The sequence below is a fragment of the Quercus lobata genome, chromosome 9 (genome assembly GCF_001633185.2).
Source record: "Quercus lobata isolate SW786 chromosome 9, ValleyOak3.0 Primary Assembly, whole genome shotgun sequence".
NCBI lineage: Eukaryota > Viridiplantae > Streptophyta > Magnoliopsida > Fagales > Fagaceae > Quercus > Quercus lobata.
The window spans coordinates 23,911,431-23,927,983 of NC_044912.1; the positions used below are offsets into that span (position 1 = coordinate 23,911,431).

Genomic DNA, 16,553 nt, shown 5'->3' on the forward strand with positions numbered 1-16,553 from the left:
AACTAACTTTGTAAAATCTCATCGTAGAAGGCTCAAAATATTATAAATGATTGAGCATTTTTTTCCCCCTAATGAGTGATGTTAGGGATACTTGAAATTTAATTATAGACTTACAAATTGACAAGTCATCAATTATAAAATAAAAAAAATTCAAACATTCATTAATTAGGTTGTTGAAGTTCATCAATTACAATTATTATCACATCATATTGTGAACATTTTATATTTCTCTTTTTTCTTTTCTAACAAGGCATCCAAAATAGAAGAGCAATAGAAATTTAACCCAATTGAAATCCTAACATGTTTCAAAAAAATTGTTGCAAATGTGTTAGATCATCAATGATAACTAATCTCTCCTAATTGTTTGAGAATCTAATTTTTGTTAAAATTTATACTTCAACTATGATATCGAATCCTTTATATAAAATTAACTTTACTTTAGTTAGTATTATTCATCAATTTATGAATTTAATACAACAAATTAGTCTTCATTTAATTACTAGTATTAACTAATTTTATTTAATTAATGTTTACATATAAATGGCCTCATATAAATGTTTCGTCTTTGGACCCAAATTTTGTTGGGCCGGCTTTGCATTCTTGACTTTTTTTTTTTTTTTTTTTGCATATTTAGAATATAGTTAAAAGCATATATGTGGTGAGGATAATACTTTGAGAGAGAGAGAGAGAGAGAGCATGTTGCTTTGCTCAGATTTGGTGGCTGAAGCCTGAAGTGGTGTCATGTTGTCTACCTTTACCGGGTCTCATTGCGTTGCCATGGGAGTCATGCCTTACTACCATTGTTGGACAGCCCTTCTCACAAGTAGCCAGTGCCTTTGCTCGGTTTTTTTTTTTTTTTTTTTTGGATGGAGAGGTTTTGGGAATTTACTTTGTAAGATCAATTTGGTTTTGGTTAAATTTTTTAAGGTCCTAGTCTAATTTGTTGAATGATTGGGCTAAATTTTCTTGAGCTTTTCTCTTGGTGATTTTGTGGTTTGGTCAATATTTTTTGGGCTTGTTCATTTGTTTTTTATGGGCATTTTTCTTTTGTTAAAGATGGTCAATGATGTTGTTAGGGGGCCAAGTGTAATTTTTTTGGACAAACTTTCTAAAATTAATTACACACACATATATATATATATATATATTAGTTTTTTTTTTCTTTTTTTTTGGTGGGGAGGGTGGGGGGGGGATTGGAGAGGCAGGGAAAGCCCCCTAAGGCCAAAAAAAGCCCCAGCCACCAGATCTGAGTAGAGAGGCACGATATTTTTCCCTCTAATATAATGAGAATAAGAAATCAACTTTTTTAAATTTAAGTGAAGTTGAGCAACAAATACAAATCATTAAGCCTTATATGTAATTTTCCTATTCATTTATTCTTGTTTAGCACCAGAGAACTCTTATTTATTTTTCCACTCTATGGTAGTTGATAGAGCAATTCAATGAGCATTAAAGAAAGCGGTCACAGAAGCTTTAGTAAAAGTTTAAATTGATATCATGTTCTGGGAATGTCTTTAGGCCAAGTTGCATTCCTACTATTTAGAAAATCTTGTTTTTGTCTAAAAAATAAATTTAGTTATAAATTGCAAAGCCAAAAAAAAAAAAAAAAAATCCAATTTTTTTGTCTAAAAAAAAAAAAAAAAAAGAGGCACATTTACCATGCATAACCGAGGGGCCTAGCTGTTACTCATGAAAAACATTATCTTTATTGTTTGTAAACAAATCGAGTTTGGGATATTTATTTCCCTTTTATTTTAGACAATTGAGGTCACATGTTGAAGATGGTACGTAAGAGTAGGCCCGCACATGTAGAATCTAAATCTTCAAGTAAAGAGTTAAGAGACCATGCTGTCTAAATCTGGTTATAGAATGACATTATAATAGCTAATTTCCACACACACTGTCAAGACCATAATGAATTGACCAAGGTTCTGATGTGTTATTATTGGTGTTTCCTTGGTGTAAAGAGTAACCTCTTAACCAATTCTCTTCCCAATCCCTGATGAAACCAAAGTCCTGGATTACCGATTACACTTTCCATCTGTTTTGAGTTTAATGCATGGGGATTGGGGGGCTGTCAAAAATATATAGCGGTTCACATACATTGGTGTTCATTTTAATTTTAGAAATGAACAATTGGAATTCATTAGCTAGGTTTATAACTTTATGTGAAGGAAAGGAGATTTTTTGACAGAATATTAATGCGCTCATAGATAATCATGACTGCCAAATAGTGTAGGCTACCAAGGCACCCCTTAGGTTGTAATAGGATTTTGCATGCAAGGATCATTCTCTCTTTATCCTCTCTCGTTTATACATAAAAAACAATAGAATAGAATTGGGATCACAAAATCAAGGAATTAATCCAAATGAAAATATTGCGAACAAGAATAACGCACAAAAAGTGGGGCACGAGATTTTCATTTGTAAGTTGAGATGCTAAGTTAGTTTTTCCATAACAACAGATACTTTGTCCACAAAGAGAGAGAGAGAGAGAGAGAGAGAGAGACCATGTTGCTTTACTCTAATTTGGTGGCTAGAGCTTGAACAAGTGTCATGTTAACAAAATAGGAAAAAAAAAGAATTGGAAAAAGGGTTGATATTTTAATTTTTTTATTTTTTATTTATATAAGATAGAATTCTACTTTAATCTAATGTAAGTGTATATGTATGTGAAACTTCCTCCTAGAGACTTGAATCTTAGCTCTTGTCTCCCACACCCCTCAAGTACTTATATTTTTGAAGTGACCATCGCATCAAGGGTGTGCGGTGGTGGGACTTTTATTTTTTAAACACAAAGGGATTGGGCTTTTATTTTTTAATAATAAAAAAGGATTGGGATTGAGTTAATGAAGATGTTTATGGTATTGACCAACACTACAACATAATTGTACAGATTGACCCAATAATTATTTAAAGACTATATATTAAATTTATTTGTTTTAAATGTTAATAAAAATTATTATTATTATTATTATTATTATTATTATTATTATTATTATTATATTAGCGGTAATCTCGAAACGATACACTGGTATTAACTGGTACCAAAATATATTGTTTTCGTAGCTAAACTGAAACAGTCTCCAGTACGGTATTGACTCCTTTGGTTTGGATTGGGGTTGCATTTTGCATTTTAAATTACCTTTAATTTAAAACATCTACAAAATAGAATAAAAAATATTAAAACGTCTACTTGAAAGCTATAATATCCTTCACCAAACTTGAAAACATAAATATTGGAAGATCAATCATCATTTGAGTCAGTATTCTCCTTTTGAGATCCATCTGAGTCATCTTCCGCCTCAAAGTCATCTTCTGTGTTTTCATCCACGTTTTGATTTCCTCCTTCAGCATTGGTCTGCAATATTTTGATTTTGAATCATTACCATGCAAATTATATTTACAATACATAATAAATATATTGAAATGTATTTCAACAACCCCAAGAAAATAGCAAAAAATATTAATGTTGATTATACTGAAAAATATATAAATATACCTGTGTAGTAGGTTCCTACATAGAATTAAAGCCCATCTACTCTCGTTCATCTCATCATCTTCTTCATTTGCTTCGGCCACATGTGTATTGAATCTTTGAACCTCTTCTTCTTGATAAGGCTCTTCTTCATTTGCGGGCATGTCATAAAGATTTCTTGGCTTGGTCTCAATCACAACACTCCATGCTAGATCTTTTATACAATTTACATAGTAAACTTGTATTGCTTGACACGCTAACACAAATGGCTCTTGTGTGTTTAGCTTACGTGTTCTATTAATACTAGTGATCCTATGACGATCTAGCTTATAACCAATTCATCCTCGAGCTATATCATACCAATCACATTTAAACAAAACAACAAAATTCCCCTTTGTGTAACGGAGTTCGATGATGTCTGTTATCAATCCATAATAAGACATATTTTGATATTCCCCTTTCAACATTACACCACTATTTTGTGTTTTTTTACCATCATCACGTAGTTTAGTATGAAACCTAAACTCATTGACATTGTAACAAGGGTAGTGTGTAGCTCATTTATCTGGACCCCAAGCCAATGATCGCACATGCTCGTCAACTTGCTTGTTTCCATCATTATAAAGTTTTGTGATCTACAAAGATATATAAATAATGTAAGATTCATGCTTAAGTAATTAATTTAAGAAAAAAAATTGGATGAACCAATGTGATTGTACCCTTTCTTTGAACGAACAAATGAACTCATGTCTATGCATCTCGACAACATTGACACCCAAGTCTACAAGGATGTTCCTATGTTTTCTACATATAAGATATCATAATAGTCAATCTTCAAAGTTTGTACAAGAATATTAAAGAGTTGATGTACAAGAAGTAAGTCTTACTGAACAAGGGGCTCGATCTCATCACAATTTTGTAGGACATAAAGCGATGCTGCATAGTAATTAGTGTTGTTTAACTCTCGTACTGCACTCTTCCCAGAAGGGTGGCTTCTCCTAGAGAATATGGGTAATCGAGGGGTATCATCACATGTTGCTGGACATCGACTTCATTTCGCTCAGGTCAATTAAATATTGTTTTGATCCCAATTAGATACCATAAGCAAAATGTTAGACATTCATCCGCCACATACCATTTTGCAATCGACCCTTCTGGGTGTGCCTTGTTACGAACATAACCCTTGAGCTTACACAAATACCTATTGATGCATCAACTTAATATGAGTAATTAAAAAAAAAACTATATTGTAAATAATATCTCATTTAGCTTTCACTTATCAAAAAAAAAAAAAAATTGTTTTACCTTTCAATCGGATACATCCATCGATATTGCATTGGACCAGCAACTTTAGCTTCCCAAGGTAGATGAATTGGCAAGTGTAAAATTACATCAAAGAAAGCAGGTGAAAAAATTCTTTCTAACTTACAAAGAATTATAGGAATTGTGTGCTCCATATGCTCCAAGTCCTCCAACCGTAAAATTTTAGAGCATAATTCTTTTAAAAAATTGCTAAGCTCGATCAAAGCATCAGATACCTTTTTAGGTAATAATTCACGCACTACAAGAGGGAGTAATCTCTCTAAGAAGACATGACAGTCATGAATTTTCATACCAAAAATCTTCTGTTCTCCTACATTCACACACCGAGACAAATTTGCAGAGTAACCATCCAGAACCTTTACATTTTGCAACCTCTGAAACACAACCTTTTTCTCACCTTTTTGAGAGTGTATAACAAGCACGAGGAAAAGTAGTCTTCCCATCTTCAGGATGAAGTTCCTTTCGTATACCCATCATTTTTAGATCGAGCCTAGCATTTAAGGAATCTTTACTTTTCTTATCAATATCTAATACTGTCCCCATCACACTATCACATATATTTTTTTCAATGTGCATCACATCTAAATTATGACGCAACAACAATGTTCTCCAATACGACAAATCAAAGAAAATACTACATTTCTTCCAATTGTGGCTCTTTCCATGCCCAGGTAACCTTTTCCTTTTAACGGCCTTGCCTAGTGGTACTGGTGGCAGAGTACTAAGTTGATTCAGCACATCATCACCAGCTAATTGTTTTGGTGCCCCTTTTCTCTCTCTCTTACCATCAAATTGTGCTTTCTGTGATCGCCATTTATGGTCAGAAGGAAGAAATCGATGATGACCCATATAGCACATTTTGCTACCATGCTTTAACCTACGATGATAAGTCTCACTACCACAACAAGGGCATGCAAGATTCTCTTGTGTACTCCAACCTGAGGTATAAGCATACGCAGGAAAGTCATTGATAGTCCACATTAATGCAACTCTCATTTGAAAGTTTTCCTGCGTTGAAGCATCATAGGTTTTAGCACCCTTTTCCCATAATTCTTTTAACTCATCAATTAATGGCCTTAAAAATACATCAATATCATTACCAGGACCCTTTTGGCCCGAAATAAGTAGAGACATGAATAGGTAAGGCTCTTTCATACACATCCATGGGGGAATGTTGTAAGGGAATACAACAACAGGCCAACAACTATAGCTAACACTCATGTTTCCAAAAGGATTAAAGCCATCGGTAGCTAACCCAAGCCTTACATTGCGAGGATCTGAGGAAAAGGACTCATGAGTTCGATCAAATGATTTCCAAGCCTCAGCGTCTGCGGGATGCCTTAGTACTTCATCATTAGAATGATTCTCATGATGCCATCTCATGTCTGGAGCTGTTTTTGATGGCATAAATAATCTTTGTAGCCTCAGCTTAAGAGGAAAATATCGCAACACCTTCCATGGGACTTTTTTAGCATCCCTTTTACCACCCTTGCTATTCAACTTCCATCTTGAGATCTAACAAATTGAGCACTTATCTGATTCCGAATGCTCCTTGTAATATAGCATACAATCATTTTTGCATGCATCGATCTTTTCATAGTTTAGACCAAGATCACTCACAATCTTCTTTGCCCCATAGTGGAATATGGGCAATTTTTCGCACATTGGAAATGCATCCTTCAATAGCTCCAACAAAATCGTGAATGAGTTGTTGCTCCATGAATTCTTGCACTTTATGTGCATTAATTTGACAATAAAATAAAAATTGGAATACTTTTTACATCCCAAATAAAGTGGTTGGTCTGCCTCTTTAACAAATCTATAAAACTCCTTTGCTTCTTCATTTGGATCTTGCGATTCACTCCCACTTGTTTCCTCAACATCTCTCATATAAGGATAAGCATCCCGTATCATATTATGGATATCATCAATATTTTGTTCATCATCACTACTATTATCCTCATCCTTATCACTACCTTCCTCATCCTCATCACTATTTCCCTCTCCATGGAGATGCCATCTAGTATAATCACGCCTCATCCCTTTCCATAAGAGGTCTCTTGTAACCTCAACTCGTGTTCTTCTATATCTATTACAATCATTACAAGGATATTTTATCTTCATATCTTCATCTTTGATATGTTGAAATGCATAATCAACAAACTCTATTACTCCATTTATATATTCCTCACATGACCTACTAGAAAGATTGATCCAAGATTTATCAACCGGCATTATATCTACACCCTTCAAAAATGACATAAATATTAACAATTATTCTTGTCTAAATTGTGATAGATAAACTTATTATAAAAGTTAAAAACAAAAGCACTAAATTAACAACACTACCTTTGAATATATTGTAAACTAACTAACATGAAAAAATTAATTAAAGTTTAGAGGTCCACTAATTTAATTAAATAATTATATACAAATAACATGTGATAGGCCAAAAACGAATTAACCCCTTGTGATAAATTAACCAATTAATTTAGCCAAGTGAATTAATTAAGTTAATTAACATGCAAACGCGTGGTAGCACAAACAAATCACCAAATAACTAAATATACAGCGAAAAATAAATGACACGGTGATTTGTTTACGAATGGGGAAAACTTAATGGCAAAAACCCCATCGGGTGATTTTCAGGTCACCACTCCCGAAATTCCACTATTATCACAACAAGCGGTTACAAGTAAAGGAATCCCAGTATCTTATACCAACCTACAGTTGAACCCTTACCTCAATACCCAATTAGACTTATTCTGTAGTGACAATTTCTCCTTTTGATGTACGGCTCCCAAGTACGTGACTAACCAATGCACGGATCCAGTACGCGACTTCAATCTCCAACTAGAGAAGATTGTTGGCTGCAAAATTCTTCAATTCATCCTAATGATGAAGATCAAGAAGATACTTGGTCACAAAACCCTACGGTGCACATACACAGCAACTTCTTCACAAGAATGATGAACTAGGGCAAAATTTTGTCTCCGGTTACAAATTGCTTGAACAAATTTTGTTCAACACTTGTGCAACTTGTGTAACTTTGACGGCCCTTAAAATAATCCTTTTATATGTCTAGGGTTAGAAGAAAAGAAGGCCTAAACACATAATCACGAATTAGAGTCAAAACAGAACTAGAATTCTGTTTTTCATAAAGCTCGACAGATAGCTGTCTGTCGAGGTGCTATCGAGCAGCTGTCGAGCCACGGGGCTGGAACAGCTTCTTAAGCTCGATGGATAGCTAGCTGTCGAGATTTAATGAATAACACTTCTTCAGCTTGAATCTTGGATAGACTTGCATGTCTTCAACACTTGATCATGAAACACAGTTTCTTGAAGTATTAAATACATCCTAAATCTATCCAAATACAAGTAAAGTGCGTTTTGTCAAAGGATAAGCCAATTACATAAAATAGTGACATATGTTCCTAACAAGTGAATCACATATGTCCTAACAACATGCACAAATAACAGTACCCAGCCAAAAGAGAGACTACTAAAAAAAACTAATAATTTCTTCATTATTAACTCACACAAAATATCCACATATTCAAAACATATATATATATATATATATATATACACACACACACACTTTACTTTCTGCCACCTACCACCCTTAGTTCACTTTTGAGATAAGGACAAAACTAAATATATGACAATATCATCTAAATCAAATCACTTGGGCTTTTATGGATACCATTTTTTGTTTTCCTACCACCATTATCATCTTTTGAGATGATAACTCCAAGTACAGTTAAACCAAAAAAAAAAAAAAACCTCCAAGTACAGTTAGGCACATGGCCTTACGGGAAAAACAACCATTATTTGTTTTCTTTTCTTTTTATTTTTCTTTTTCATGATGGCATGTCAGAAATCAAGCCTAGGTGCAAAAGGTTTTTTCTTTTTCATCAAGCCCCCTACTTCGACACTGTTATTGCATATTTTTCTATGCTCAGTAATTTAGGGGGTGTTTGGTACACCATTTTAAACAACAATTTTCAGTTTTTAAACAACATTACATATATTTTTATACATTTTTCATTCACACGTATTTTCACACATGTTTTTAAGTGCATATACCAAACACCCTTTCAAAAAGGCTGTACTAGTTTGGCCAGCGGTACAATATATTTCGAGCACCGGTCACTACCGATGTACCGTTTCGGATTTACCGCTATTTTTTACAATTTTATACAATATACAAAGTTATAATGATTTTTTTTTTTTATAAACATTTAGTTATAATGATTATTTTATAGGTATGTTTAATGTTTTATATAATACTTTAAAGTAAATAAAGTGAGGTTTTTTTTTTTTTTTTTGAGAAAAAGAAAAGTAAATAAAGAATACTCTTCAAGAAATTATATAGAAAAGTATCTACTCTAAAATCTGAATCAACAAAAATAAAAATATAAAATTCTCAACTCATTACAATCAAATGTCTACTCATTGTCACATCATCTAGTTCAAGTCTCAGCATTGGCTTTTTTAAATTAAAGGAAATTTAAATAAATAATGAAAGAAGCCAACTCATTTCCCACTAAAATTATGGTTTCTAAGCAATCTGATACAGTTTTCCAAGCAATCTAATAAACTACTTTCCAGTCCTTTACTTTGTCTTCCCAACCCACTTCTCAATTTTTGTCTCTTCCTCTCCCTGATAATGCCTTAAAATGTATACTTGTTTTATATTTATATGGGCGTTATCTCCTTATTAGTATGCTTGATTTGTATAATTAAGCCATGATTTGCATTAGTCCCTATTATTTATCTTTACATAATTTCTTGAATAAGATGCTATTCATTGTGTTTAATTTTCTACTTTCAGGAAATCATGTGAGAAAAATGAGTTTACAGGAATTTGTGAGAGAATGGAGGCCAAACTAGAATTAAAGTGGAGCTAAAGGACCATGCTTAAATGTCTAAGGAGGTGCAGCTGGAGTGCTTGGATTGTCTATCATGATTGGAAGCCCCAAATAAGGAAAGAAATCAAAGAGGCAGAATCTGAAAAGGGAAAATCTAATTTGAGCACTGATCAGTATTTTGGATGTATCTCTCTCCTCAAAAATCCAATTGACACAAGGCCAGATGGGTTGGAACCATGATTTAAATATCTACAACTTTCCAGTTTTGAGTTTTGCGAAATTCTCAATTTTTGATGGCCGAAATTAACTCACAAGTTACTGCTGTAAACCTGGACGGAAATTAAAATAGTAAATGTTTTATTTTCTTTGGACACTTAGACATTAGGGTTTAGAAGGAGGCTGGGCAGAACGAATTTTGGAGAGAAAACCTTGTATTTTCCTTTCTCTAATGGCAGCCTAAACTCTTTGCTAGGGCTAGGGGTTATGTTTCTTCTATACGGTATGAATATTCAATGTGATTTTTTCTAGGATTTTATCAACAACATATTTGATTGTTCAATTAGATTTCTTTTGATGTATTAGTTCTTCCATGCTTTCAATAAGTTCAATCATGTTTTTCTTATTGTTTAGAGGAATTTCTAATAGTTTCAAATAGAAATCAGGTTTTAAAGTGAATAGGTTTTTCTGAAAACTTTTCTAACCGCATTATTAATCGAGGTTATCATGCGTTCTTGAATTGTCTCAGTTCAACCGAATCATAAGTTTTTAATTGTATAAGAACAATCAATTATGAAATAGATATTTTCTTAGATCACAAAGAATTTCATATCGATATAGGGAAACACCCCAATGCCCTAGTATTTACATTATTGATTAAAATCAGTTTTAATTATTATTCTTGTTTACAATCACCAAGCAAAAGTATTTTTCTTCTTCACTCAAATTGTTATTTAATTATATTGTCTTTGAATTTACCCTGCTCCTTGTGGTTCGACCTCAGTACTCCGAGAAATATATTGCTATGATCTCCTGCACTTGGGAGTGAGCAAGCAATTTTGGCGCCGTTGCCAGGGAGCTGCTGTGGATTTAGAGGCAATTTTTTTTTGGTAGCAAAGCATAGGTAGTGGAAATTCTTCTATTGGTAACTTCGTTCCATTTTTTTCCTTATTTTGTTTTTATTTTTCTGTTTGTTTTTATTTTATTTTATTGTGCATTCATTGTTGCATGAGCATTTGGGTTAGAAACAAGAGAGATAGATTAGAAAATTTTGAAACTTACTTTGGTAATCTTTTTGACACACCTTTGCCTTCACCTTCTTCATCAAGCATGGGTGATGAAACACGTAATAATCATGAGGAGAATAGAAGAACTATGTATGAATTGTTGCATCCCACACAAAATTCTGTTCCTTCATGCATCATGTTTCCACCTAATGCACCACATGTAGAATTGAAGCAAGGTTTATTAGCAATACTTCCTGACTTTAGGGGACAAGAAAATGAAAATCCTTATGTCCATGTTAGAGCTTTTAAAGAGGTAATTAGTAGTTTCTATGCACAAAATGTTATTGAGACTGCTAAGTTACGTTTCTTTCCCTTTTCTCTTAAGAATAAGGCAAGAAGTTGGCTTTACACCTTGAAACCTAGGTCTATGGGTAGTTGGGGGGAGATGGCCAAAGAGTTTTTTAAGAAACATTTTCCTCCCCACAAAGTCCAGCAAGTAAAAAGAATGATAGCTAGTTTTGTCCAAGGAGAAAATGAGACCTTATACCAAGCTTAGGAAAGGTACAAAGATCTTTTCAATTTCTGCCCAACTCATGGGTATGAAGATTGGAGGTTGGTTAGCTATTTTTATGAAGGACTTACACCTAGGGACCGACAATTTGTTCAACTCTCATGCGGAGGGGACTTTTTACAAAAAGAACCCAAAGATGCAATGGATTATCTTGATGAGATAGCTGAAAACTCTAACAAATGGACTAGACCTAGCCCTATGGACTCCACTAATAGGACTAGAACTAACACTACCACTTCTAGTGGAAGTGTTTTCAAGTTGAGGGAAGATGATAACATGAGTGCAAAAATCAGCATGTTAACTAAAGAAATTGAGGCACTCAAAATGAAAGGAAGTAGGAATGTTAGTGCTACCTTTAGAGAGGACCCAATGGAGGTGTGTAAAATCTGTCATGAGATAAACCATGCTACAAATGAATGTGCATCACTTTCATCATTCTTGAATGTGCCAGAAGAACAAGTACATGCATTTAATTCACACTGGCCGAATAATTCTTCATATTCTAACAATTATAACCCAAATATGCGAAACCATCCGTATTTGAGTTATAAGAGTGACAATGTGTTGAATCCTCCTGCTCCAAGGAATTTTAATTCACCACATGCATCATCATCATCTAGAACTTCCTTGGAGGATGCACTTAGTACTTTCATTCAAAGGCAAAGTGAGCAAAATCAAAAGTTTGAATCCATGCTCACTAGGCTAGATGAAGAGGTAAGAGAGACAAAGAGTCATATAACTAGGCTTACAAATTCATTGAGTGGGATAGAGAGAGGGAAGCTTCCTTCCCAAACTCAACCTAATCCCATCAATCAAAATCTAAAAAAAAGATAAACATGAGGAAGTAAAAGCTGTGACCATTTTGAGAAGTGGTAAAGAGATTGATAAAAGTTCTCCTTTAGTAACTAAGAAATCTAAGGAGACCCTAGTTGAAAAAGTGAAGGATGAAACTGAGTCACTTGGATTTGGTGAAATTGAAAAATGCCCAATCCCTCCACCATTTCCACAAGCCTTAAAATTACCTAGGAAATTGGACACCACATCTGAGATATTAGAGCATTTGCATCAAGTCAAGATAAATTTGCCATTATTGAATGTTATCAAGCAAGTGCCTGCATATGCCAAGGTAATTAATGACCTATGCACTATCAAGAGAAAGCATCATGTGAAGAAGACCGCATTCCTAACAGAACAGGTAAGTGCAGTTATTCAACATAAGACCCCGCCAAAGTATAAGGATCTAGGTTGTTCTACGATCTCTTGTACTATTGGAGATTACATCATGGAGCATGCATTGCTAGATCTTGGGGCAAGTGTTAATTTGATCCCTTTCAGTGTATATCAAAAACTTGGACTTGGTGAGTTAAAACCTACTTCAATAACTTTACAGTTGGCTGATTACTCTGTAAGGGAGCCGAGGGGGATTGTTGAGGATGTGTTGGTGAAAATTGAACAATTTTATTATCCTGTTGATTTTATTGTTCTAGATTACCAACCTGTTTTACATCCTAATGTTCATACCCCTATTATTTTGGGTAGACCTTTTCTTGCCACAGCTAATGCTTTAATTAATTGCAGGAATGGGAGAATGCAACTCACTTTTGGTTCCATGACTTTGGAGCTAAACATATTTCATGTGGCTAAACAACCACATGAGGATGATAACTGTGCTTATGTGAACCTCATTGGGGCGGTGGTTCAAGAAGAGTTTAATAAGAATTGTTTTTCTGATCCTCTCGAAACTCTTTTTAATAATTCTGTTGGTTCTTATGATTTAGAATGTGATATTCATGTATCTAAAAATTTTTCTTTGTTGGATTCCTCACAGGTTTTGGAAGAACAACAGATGATGGCAATTAATAAAGGGTGGAAGCCTTGCTTTGAGGAGCTACTAGAAAATGAAAAAAAGCTCATGCATTCAAGTGAAGAGGCATCATAGCTGGAGCTTAAGCCACTGCCCGGTGGTCTTAAATATGCATATTTAGGCCCAGGTAAGTTAAAACCTAGATGGGATGGCCCTTTCATTGTAAGGGAAGTGTTTAGCCATGGAGCTATAGTAGTTAAGGACCCTACAGATGGTAGGATTTTGAAAATAAATGGACAAAGGTTAAAACCATTCTTAGGGGGAGTTATACCAGAGGAGGAGACTATGTCACTGAAGATCCCTTCCTATTGGGATGCTACGTGAACTCTGAAAGAGCCTAATGAAGTTGTACCATATTTGTTTTAATTTTCTTTTCTTTCTGTTTTTTTTTCTTTTTTCTTTTTGCCTTTTGTTTTTGTTTTTGTTTATGTTTTTTGTTTTTTTTGTTTTGTTATTGTTATTATTATTATTTTTTTTTGTGAGCTAACATTTGCAGGTGTGAAAGAAATTTCTAAAAAAAAAAAAAAATTTAAATGCTTAAGGTAACTTCTTCCCTTTATACTTGAATTTATTTTGGCTTTGATACATTGAGGACAATGCAATATTTTGGTTGGGGGGATTTTGTTGCACCTTGCATGATTTTTTTTTTTTTCTTTCTTTTTGGTTGCAACTTTTCAATTCTTAAAAAAAAAAAAAAAAATAAAAAATAAAAAACCTTGAATTTGAATGCAGAAGAGTTATAAGTTTTATTTTAATATCATGTGATGGAATGAATAATGCTGAGTTGGTTATATTATTTGCTATATTAAGACTCTTTCATGAAAAGCACAATTGGAAACTTTTGAGCACAATATCCAAGTTAGCGGATGGTTGGATGTTGGATATGCATGGATCATGAACAAGCTAGATATAAGCTGAAACTCAACCCATATGGAGAGTTCTTGAGCCTTACTTTTCTTTGTGAGAGTATATCTTTGTTTGAACTCTTAAATTTCTCTCATATGCTTCAGTTTTTGTAAAAGATCTCTACATTTTTTGGTTGACTACTGGAAACATTATGGGGAGATATACCATGATCCTACTTATTTTTGTCCTTAGACATGTTGGTTTATGCGGAATTTTAGGAGCTGAGAGCCTAAGACCACCAATTTTTTGTCACCAGCTAAACAAATATTCAGCCTACCTTTACATTAATCATTGTCACCATCATTTGAGCCATGAGAAATACTTCTACAATACCACAAAACATTTTTATTTATGGGTATTCTCATGGGGGTTCAAGTTTTGAGCAATTGATGTGTTTAGATACCACCATTGTCTCTCTTTTCTTCCAAAAAAAAAAAAAAAATTCAAAAAGAAGAAGAAAAAAAAAAAAAAAAGAGAAAAAAAAGAAAGAAAGAGACATACATAATCAATCAATAAATCATTGGTGTCTTACACATCTTTCATGTATTTCAGAAGGGTTATATGGTTGAGTAAAGATTGTTTCGATTCAAGTTGGTTGTTACTGCTATGAATTGGGTTTGGCTTGAATTTTCTGCATTTGATTCATATACCTCATATTTCAAAGAGAGCAATTTGCCTTCACTTAGCCATAAGATTATACTACCATTGAGCTTAAAGTCCTACTTGATCCTAAAGGTGTATGGCTGGTATGTGTTTGGGATAAAAACTAGGGATGAGAATGGTATTAACCTTATGTTTCCAGGAATTCAACATCCTTTCCAAGAGATCTTTTTTCCGCTGTTTTAGCGGCTGTTTTTGTATACACATGTGATATTCTTAAGACTTCTTCTTTCCGTTTTGTTCACATGTGATTTGAAGAGAGAAACCATTACTTCTATGTGTTTTCTTTCAGAGTGTTGATGACTTAAGAGAGTTTTTAGAGTAGAGGCTCTAATCTAGATTATTCTTGGTCTATGCATGTTTGGAAAAGCCGGTTTGATTAGATGGGCTATGCACACACACACTCCAAAAGTGAAGCTAGTGAAAGCTATTTAATATGATGAATAGTATCCCAACTCAAAATTGAAAGTTCATTTGTATGATCAATATAATGATAAAGCAGACTAACATTTGCTGCAGGAATTTTCAGGAAACCTTTGACTTTTGTGGGTAGAGTCACTGCAAACCCTCACGAGAGTAAACTCGTCCACTAGGGTGACCTAGGGGTTCAAAGACTTGCTGCACATGGGAAGTGCAGTCGTGTAATCTACGAAAGTGGCTTATATTTTAGTTTTAATTTTTCACTTTTAGTAGACATGGGTGCTTTGTGGATTGCTAGGGACTAGCAAGATTTAAGTTGGGGGGTGTGATAACGTCTTAAAATGTATACTTGTTATATATTTATATGGGCGTTATCTCCTTATTAGTATGCTTGGTTTGTATAATTAAGCCATGATTTGCATTAGTCCCTATTATTTATCTTTACATAATTTCTTGAATAAGATGCTATTCATTGTGTTTAATTTTCTACTTTCAGGAAATCATGTGAGAAAGATGAGTTTACAGGAATTTGTGAGAGAATGGAGGCTAAACTAGAATTAAAGTGGAGCTAAAGGACCATGTTTAAATGTCTAAGGAGGTGCAGCTGGAGTGCTTGGATCGTCTATCATGATTGGAAGCTCCAAATAAGGAAAGAAATCAAAGAGGCAGAATCTGAAAAGGAAAAATCTAATTTGAGCAATGATCAGTAATTTGGACGTATCTCTCTCCTCAAAATTCCAATTGACACAAGGCCAGATGGGTTGGAACCATGATTTAAATATCTACAACTTTCCAGTTTTGAGTTTTGCGAAATTCTCAATTTTTGACGGCCGAAATTAACTCACAAGTTACTGCTGTAAACCTGTACGGAAATTAAAATAGTAAATGTTTTATTTACTTTGGACACTTAGACATTAGGGTTTAGAAGGAGGCTGGGCAGAAAGAATTTTGGAGAGAAAACCTTGTATTTTCCTTTCTCTAATGGCAGCCTAAACTCTTTGCTAGGGCTAGGGGTTATGTTTCTTCTATACGGTATGAATATTCAATGTGATTCTTTCTAGGATTTTATCAACAACATATTTGATTGTTCAATTAGATTTCTTTTGATGTATTAGTTCTTCCATGCTTTCAATAAGTTCAATCATGTTTTTCTTATTGTTTAGAGGAATTTCTAATAGTTTCAAATAGAAATCAGGTTTTAAAGTGAATGGGTTTTTCTGAAAACTTTTCTAAC

The 16,553-nt window shown here is 33.8% G+C and overlaps 1 protein-coding gene across 1 annotated transcript; it reads right to left on the reverse strand.

Annotated features, from left to right (window-relative positions):
* Positions 1 to 3,247: 3,247 nt before the first annotated feature.
* LOC115961438 lies at positions 3,248 to 6,184 on the reverse strand. Its single transcript, XM_031080423.1, has 5 exons — positions 5,199 to 6,184; positions 4,614 to 4,679; positions 4,366 to 4,476; positions 4,198 to 4,282; positions 3,248 to 3,361 (listed from the first exon to the last, which is right to left on the reverse strand). The coding sequence occupies exons 1-5, from the start codon at positions 6,182 to 6,184 to the stop codon at positions 3,248 to 3,250; spliced, it is 1,362 nt and encodes a 453-aa protein (XP_030936283.1).
* Between the last annotated feature and the right edge of the window lie 10,369 nt (positions 6,185 to 16,553).

Coding starts and splice junctions, on each gene's coding strand:
- LOC115961438 (XM_031080423.1), bottom strand. CDS start 6,184: ATGAGATGGCATCATGAGAATCATTCTAATGATGAAGTACTAAGGCAT. Junction 4,477..4,613: donor GAAGGGTCGATTGCAAAATG/GTATGTGGCGGA, acceptor CATATTCTCTAG/GAGAAGCCACCCTTCTGGGA. Junction 3,362..4,197: donor TTTGTTCGTTCAAAGAAAGG/GTACAATCACAT, acceptor AAAATATTGCAG/ACCAATGCTGAAGGAGGAAA.